Below are 8302 nucleotides of genomic sequence, written 5' to 3'. Positions count from 1 at the left end.
ATGCCCACTCCCGAGAGTTACCTTCAGTCACTAAAACAATTGACCTGCAACCTGAATCCAGGGCTTTGTCTAGAAATGGAGGCTCTGATGTGTAATGCTTGAATCCCGGCTCTGCCCTCACTAACCGTATAACTGAGGATTTGCTTAAACCTCTGTCCCACATCTCTAAGATGGGACTTATAGGATCTGTCTCGTAGGATCCTCATGAGGATTAGGCAAGTTAAAATAGCTGAGGTGCTTACCACAGTTGCTGGGATATACTTAATATTAGGTCTTATTATGGAGACACTTTCATAAGGCTTTGCAAGCTGAATAACAGGCAGCTGGCTTGTAACACACAGACCAATCAAAAGTGGGTGCTGGGCCTCCCTGGTGGTGCAAGGGGTTAAGTCTCAGCACTATGAAGCTGTCAGCAGCCACTGCAGCATGTATTTGATCCCTGGCCAGGGAGGTAACCACGTGGTACAGCAGACCTCCCTTGTCTCGCCCGCTGCTCCCCTCAGCAGTGTATTTCAGTCAATCTGCCTGTTCTGTTGCCCGCTCTGTCTCTGGTGAATCCTCTCACCCCCCATACCTCTGGCCTACACCCCAGTTCTTGTATGCATAAATAAATAAATCTTTAAAAAAAACCCATAAAACAAAAGTGGCTGCTGAAGTGCAGGGCTGCAGGCGGAAGTCAGATGTCTTCTCTGAGAGAGGGCGTGATGACAAGTGTGGCCATGGTGTTGGCTTGGGGTAGGAGCAGGGTAAAAGGGAAATGGACTGTGTCTTGTGGAGCCAGTAGACTATCTGAGGAGGTAATGACTTTCCCCTGAATTCATCTGCGCGGGAGCACCCCAAAACCAGGGCCTGTGCATCCTATATATGTCTATTTTCAATTCCGCCCAGAAAGATCTGGGGTGGACCGAGGTGTGGGCACGTGCACTTGTTATGGTCAGGGATCCTGGAGGAAATGTCCTCTTCATCCAAGACCATGAAGCGCACAGTCTCTGTGGCCCAGGTGTTCCACAGAGACAGGAATCCCAAAGCTTGACCTCTGGGCTAAAGAAGCATGTGGTAGTGCGTGCAAAGGCACAGTACGAGACAGAACAATACAGAACATACGACATGTCCAAAGCGCTGTGGCAAATTAGTGGGGACAGACAGTATGGAGCACTTACATCTAGGTGAAGACTTCATGGGAGAGGTCCACGAAATCGGATGACGGAGGGGTCTCCCCCTGTAGAAGCCCCTTCTGATGGGATGCTGGGCAGGCAGAGCCGCCAGCTGGAACAGGCACTGAAGCGGGGGATAAGAAGAGGAGGGAAGCTCTGTGGAGCATCAGGGATGGTTTTCCTGAGTTTGACGTGACCTCTCTTCTGCTAAATGCATTAAGGGGACTAGTCAGGAAAGGGAACTATGGAGCCATGGCTGAACATTTTGACAGAAATGATGTGCATTTGCCAACTTTCAGTCGCATCGGAGGGCAAAGCGATGAAATTTTAGAGGTTTAAGCTCTGAGAGTAAATACTTCCCAAATATCTTTGATCATAAAGCAAGGGAGGATGTGCTCCATCAAAGGAGGAAGTTAATCAAGAAAGAAGAAGACAAGAAGAACCACAACGCGGGAGACATGGGATTCAACATACAAGGGAGATGGAGGGGCTTCCCAGGACAGCAGCCAGGGGAGATTCCAGAACGTGACCCACGACCACAGAGAGAAAATACCCCAGGTCGGGGCAGCTTGCAAAGCTGAGAAGATATGCTTTCACAAGGCCTGAAATTATTAGAATTCTCAGTGCTTCTAAATATTGAGGAGGGGAGACTTCTGGCTTCTAGTTAGGCATGTAAGGGACTTAGAAGTCACCAGTGTATCCTAACAACAAATGAAAAATAAACTGAAAAACCAACTGCAATTCTTCTTGGAGCTGTCAGAGAAGTTAGGTCACAGGATAAATTGCTGCCTCCAAAATTGGAAAGACAGCTGGTTGGATACAGAAAATCACAACTTGCCACAGCAGGAGCCCGTGAGCCAGAGCCTCCACAGGAACCGGAGATGTGTATGGAAAACTAAAATGGTAATGGATCCATTGCTAGAGGCGCAGTGTGGACAGCCCGTGAGGGATAAAAAGCCCAGCAGGACCCAGCCACAGGGGGAGAGGGTCATCCTTTTGTGAGTTTTACCTCCAGGAGTTTCACCAGTTCCCACAGTAAATACATAGCAGAGAAAGGTCCCTTCCTGTTTCTGGCTGGGAGAGGGTGAAAGGGCCATTTTGCTATACACCAGAGCATTCTGCTTCTCTTAAAAGGGTTTGCCCTAGGAGAAACCTGCTAACTAGAGCCTGTCCTACAGGGTATTATAAGAACCCAACTGACCTGGGGGGAGAACACTCACCTCTAGCCCATGATAGCATTCCTTCCTTCCTGAGGGGGAGGAGGTAAGAAATATTCTGAAGTGGGGGCCTCCCTGGTGGTACAAGGGGTTAAGACTCAGCCTTTGGAGCTACCCGCAGCCACTGCAGCAAGAGTTTGATCCCCGGCCGGGGAGGTGACCCGCATGGCGCAGCGGACCTCTCCTGTCTGGCCCGCTGTTCCCCTCCGCAGTGTATTTCAATCAGTTTGCCTGTTCTGCTCCCCGCTCTGTCTCTGGTGACTCCTCTCACCCATCCCCCCACACCTCTGGCCTGTACCCCAGCTCTTGTATGCATAAATAAATAAAAAAAAACTAAAAAAAAGAGAAATATTCTAAAGTGCATGGTCCAGGACACAGGCTCACTAAGACTGATATATAGTCATAGGATTGTATAAAACTTCTACTTCTGCCATTTCTACCTCATTAATAAGGGCTATTTTTATTAGTTTCTTTTATCTGGCGTATCATGTCCAGCTATTGAGGAAAAAAATCTATAAGGCATACTAAAAGGCGAAAAAAAAAATTTCAAGAGATGGAGAAAGCATCAGAATCAGACATGGCAGTGATGTTAAATTACCAGGCTGTGGCTTTAAATCTTCCCAGGCCTCTGGTGGAAAGTAGGTGGCACAGATGGGCAATGTCAGCAGAGAGATGGAAATCCTAAGACAGAAGCAAAAGAGATGCTAAAGATCAAAAATGCTGTAACGGAAATGAAGAAAGTCTTTGATGGGCTTATTGGTAGTCTGGACTCGGTGGAGGAAACAACATCTAAATATGAGGCTGTAGCAATGGAAACCTCCCAAACTGAAAAAGAGAACAAAGACTAAAAAGATACAGGATGTGGTTCCATGGCCTGTGGGACAACTACAGATGCTACAGCACATGCATAGTGCGAACACCAGAAGAAGAGTGAGGAAATGTTTGAAACAAAAATGATTGAAAATTTCCCTAATGTCAGACACCAAACCATAGATCCAGGAAGCTCAGAGAACAGCAGCGGGCAGGCCTAATGCAAACAAAACAAAACAAACAAACAAAAACATTCCTCTTAGGCACATTCTTTTCAAACTATAGAAAATCAAAACTAAAGAAGAAATCCTGAAACAAGCCAGGGGGAAAAAACCACCCAACCTATTAAGCTCCAATGATGCAAGTGACGCCTGACTTCTCAGAAAGCATGCAATCAGGAAGAGAGTGGAGTGAGAGATTTCAAATATTGAGAGCATACAACCAGCAACCTAGAATTATCTACTACCCTGCAAAAGTATCTCTCAAAAATGATGGAGAAATGAAGACACTGACAAAATTGAGGGAATTTGTTGCCAATAGATCTGCCTTGCAGAAAGTGTTAAAAGAAGTTCTTTAGAGAAAAGAAAAATTATATAGGACTGAAATCTGAATTTACACAAAGGCAAAAAATTGTTAAAGAAGGAATAAGGGAAGTAAAATAAAATAAAAAAAATTAATTGTTCTATCAGATACATTTTTCAAAATAATAGCAACCATGTATATGATAATGTCAATGTGTAATACGTATACACTGTATACATACAGATTTGACAGTACTCATGTGTATATCATATATAAGTGAAATGAGGAACAACAGTGAGTTAAGGGACAAGAAGGAGAAATTGGGATTATTTTGTTATAAGATTATTGTTGTTATGCTACCTAGGAAGTTATATAGTGTAATTTGAAGGTAGACTTGTATTCATTGTAACTGTATATTGCAAACACTGGGACAGCAAAACTGATATGGTAAGAGAAGAAGAGAGAGTTGAACCCACAAAATGCTCAGTTAAAACTACATAAGAGAAGAAGTGGAAAACAAAAACAAGAACAAAGAACAAGCAATACACAGAAAACAGTAACCAATGTGGTAACATCATTATTCATTTTGAATGTCAATGGCCTAAATGCACTAATTAAAAGACAGAGATTGTTAGAAAACATAAATTAAAAAGCACAATCCAAACTATATGTTCTCTTCAAGAAAACCACTTAAATATAAAGCCACCTAGATTAAAAATAAACAGAGAAATATATGCCATATTAACATCAAAGGAATGCAGGAATAGCTACATTAATTTCAGACAGTGCAACTTCAAGAAAAAAGAAAGTTATGGGGGATAGGAAGGGCATTACATAATGATAGGGTCAATTCTTCAAAAGCCAACAATCCTTAACATATATGCAACTAACAACAGAGAATCAAAATACAAGGGTCAAATCAGAACTACAAGAGGAAAAAGATAATCCACTTTCAAAGTTGGAATTACATTTCTCAAAGTTGTTACTGCGTTTGCCTATCACAGTTGTAGACTTTAGCACTCCTCTATCATAAATGGACAGATTTGGAAGTCAAGAAATCACTATGGACCAAGTTGAAGTGTATCTCCCAGGTTCCTTTGCAGTAAGGTGTGACAAAGTAACCAAGTTCTGACAAGAAGGATCTAATCTGAACTATGGTTTGCCAGTTTGCAGGATCCTTAAGAGATACTGAGTTCATGCCTTCTGGACTTTCTATTCCCTTTTATTTTCTTTCTGTTTTCTGGGATGTAGATGTGGTAGTTGAAGCTGAAGCTGCCATTTTAGGATTATGAGGTAACTGGATGTGGAGACTACATAAGATGAAAGAATAAAGTGCAAGTAGCCTGGGTCTTTGGTGCTACGTAAGTTTATCTCTAAACTTTTATGAAGGAGAGAAATAGGCTTGCTTTAAACATTCTTGCTTTGGGGTTTTTGTCATGCTCAGCAGAACTGAAGTCAATTAAGAAATCGATACAGGAGTTAGATTGCATTCATTATATCATTTTTAAATTAAATCTGGATTAGAGATTAGTGACGATGGCTTCGACCTGTAGCCAATGATGTGGAGTTCCGTTATTAATACTTAGGTCTTGAGCTTTAAGAACAGGCTAAAGAATACATATCTAGCTGGCCAGAGGATCCCTAAATCTCAGGGTGCACACAAATCACCTGGGGATCTTACTGGGACACACATCTGACTCGCTTGGTCAGGAATGGTACCTGAGTTTCTGCTTTTGTAATGAGCTCCCCAGTGTGGAGGCTGCTGTTCCACACTAGTAAAGAGCTATTTTCTATCCCACTGAAGTAAGTTGGAGTCCAGAGAGAAGGCCTCTGAGCCTGTCCTGGGTCCTGCCTCGGGGCGTACTTACTGCTTGGGTTCTTGGGGAGAAGTTAGTGAGAACACCTGGGTAACTCAAAACATGCCTATGTCTGTGACCCCTCCCCCCCTTCAGGAGTCAGGGTCTGGGTGTGGCCTGAGAACTGGGAGGTTCCAAAGCTTCCCAGATGATCCTAAGTGGCAGCCAAGGTGAGGGCCCACTGGCCTGGAGGGCCACTGTTCCAGGGCAAATTCTTATGCTAGAGCACTGGGAAGTGTGCTTCCTGCACTTGGAGCTGTACTGGGATAGGGTGGTGCTGCACCCCCTGGGGTGTTAAGTCTAAATGGGAGGGGTGTAAATATTTTAAAAATCAAAACACAAATTCATGATGAACAAAACATCAAACTTTACATAAAGATGGGATCTGTGACAATGCTGTGGGGGGCCCTGAGGCAAAAGGAAGAGCAGGAATGTCACGCCCTGGACCCTCACTCACCAGCCTTCTGTCTGTCCCCTGGGCTAAACAACCCACATAAGGAACACCCAAGGCTGAGCTGCTCCCCGGCTGCTCCCCAAGTTGGGGACACCCCTCTATGCTTGCCTAATCCTGAGAAAAGTGGTAGGCAGGTCAGTCTTTGCTCTTGGATGGTTCTGAGGGCAAAGTCCTTTAAATAAATTAACCAAGACTGCAACAACAACAACAACAACAACAACAACAACAACAACAACAACAACAGACATTGATTGAGTTCTAAGCGCTTAACAGGTATTAACTCACTTAGTCCTCACTGCTTCTTACGAGCAAGTGCTATTGGTATCCCTGTTTATAGGAGAGGAAACGGAGGCACAGAGGTTCAACTATCTCACCCCAAATGACACAGCAGCTAGGAAGCTGATTTGGGAACCAAACCCAGACCTTCTGGCTCTAAAGCCCGTGCTCACCAGCATTAGCTTCACACCTGACCGGCGCCACAGCTGCCCCCCCTTCTTGCCATGTCTGCCCCCCGCGCGCCGGGGCGGTGGCTTCAGTGCAGCTCAGCAGCGCCGCGTCACGCTCACCCAGAGCCGAACAGCAGCGTAAAAGATGCTCCCCACGAACCCACAGCGAACCAGAAAGAACGTCCGCAGCCCAACGCGCCAATGTGGATAACGACCCTCAGTCTTTATTCAATTTCTGGGAAGAAATGAAGGTCACCAAGCGAAGGGGCAGGATTCGGGGCACAACCACCTGGGTGCAGGTGAGCGCTGCGCGGGCGCGGGCCGGGCCGGGGCCGGGGCCGGGCACACCGGGGCGGCGCGGGGCGAGCTCAGCGGATGGTGTACTTGTCCCACTTCTTCTCGGGGTCGTAGGGCTCCCAGCGGCTGGCGGGGAAGATGTGCTTGTTCTTCTCGTACCAGCTCCTCAGCACCACCTTGCCCGCGTGCGACTCGTCCTTCTCCAGGGTGGCGTCGCTCAGCAGGCGCACGTCGTCGTGCACGTCGAAGGTGAAGAGCGGCCCGCTCTTGCCCCGCGCCTTGGCGACGATGAAGTCGTAGAAGGTGTGGTAGTGCGGCAGGATCAGGTCCTCCTTGACGTACATGAGCTGCTCCACGCCCGCCGCGCGCAGCTCGCGGAAGTCCTTGCGCAGCCCCTGCAGCGCCTTCTTGAGGAACTGCTGCACCGTGCCGCCCTTGTGGATGCGCGCCGCGCGCCGGTGGCCCGAGCCATCCCAGTAGCTGAAGGTCACCTCCATCTCCTCGCGCTTCACCCTCTCGCGCTGGGCCTCCCACTCCTGCCGCAGCTCCTCGCGCAGCCGGTTCTCCTCCTCCTCGCGGTCTCGGTCGGGCAGGAAGCTCGTGTCCACGTCGGGGTTCTTCCCCAGGTTCTTCCTCCGCTTGCGCGCCCCGGGCCCCGGCTCGGGCCCCGGCTCCGGTCCCTCCGCGGGCCCCGCGCCCTCGTCGCCCTCATCCAGCGTGAAGGACAAGCTGCAGATCTGGCGCTTCTGCTCCCGCTTGCGCGCCTGCTCGCGCTGCGCCTCCAGCTGCAGCCGCCGCTCCTCCAGCCGCTCCCTCTTGGCCAGCTGCATCTCGCGCTCCTTCAGCAGGGCCTCCTGCTTGGCCTTCATGTCGTTCAGGGTCACCAGCCCCACCGTGCTCGACTTCAGTTCGGCCTCCACGGCGTCGTAGTGAGCCGAGAACTTCTTGTCCACCTTGGACTTGGTGATGGTCTCCTCGGCGATGCGCTGCTTCAGCACCGCCATCTGCTCCTTCTGCTGCTCGCGCTTCTTGATCAGGTGCATGGCCCGGCCGGCCTCGCGCATGGTGCCCTTGTACTGAGCCATGGCGGCCACCCAGCGCGCCCGCAGCCACACCGGCTTCCAGCTCCTGTCCCACGCCCGGCACTGGCGGGGCTAACGCCTGGATTCTGCATCAGGGAAGAAAAACGTGCGCGTTAGGATGGGGCCAATCGAACAGCCGGATCAAAGTCCAGCTCGGCGCAGTCTACGAGAACTTCTGGTGACGGGCGCTCTGCACCTGTGCCTACCTGAGCGTAGCCATAGGAGACTGTTGGGGAGTTAACACGTGCCTGGCGCCCGCTTGTTTTACTTCCACTCATTGAAATTCAAATAGCCGCCTTAGCTAAGGCTCTGCACTGGGCAGAGCAAGACTGTGTGGGCGGCGCAAGGAGAGAGGTGGGTGCATGGAGCACGCCCTTACCTGTCGCGGTAACCTAATCTGTCTTGGCTCTTGGTTAGGCAGACATGCAAGAGTCGGTGCCTACAATGACCTGGGCCTGTATTTG

General features: G+C 48.7%; 1 protein-coding gene across 1 annotated transcript; it reads right to left on the bottom strand.

Moving 5' to 3' along the window:
- Positions 1 to 6827: 6827 nt before the first annotated feature.
- Positions 6828 to 7841, bottom strand: FAM50B (family with sequence similarity 50 member B; the record flags this gene model as incomplete). The annotated part of the gene is made up of 1 exon (XM_084227936.1): positions 6828 to 7841. One exon carries the CDS (start codon positions 7839 to 7841, stop codon positions 6828 to 6830), a length of 1014 nt encoding a protein of 337 aa, XP_084084062.1.
- Positions 7842 to 8302: the final 461 nt, after the last annotated feature.

This window comes from Talpa europaea, assembly GCF_964194135.1.
Source record: "Talpa europaea genome assembly, chromosome: 2".
NCBI lineage: Eukaryota > Metazoa > Chordata > Mammalia > Eulipotyphla > Talpidae > Talpa > Talpa europaea.
This window is presented reverse-complemented; position numbering and strand designations above follow the sequence as displayed.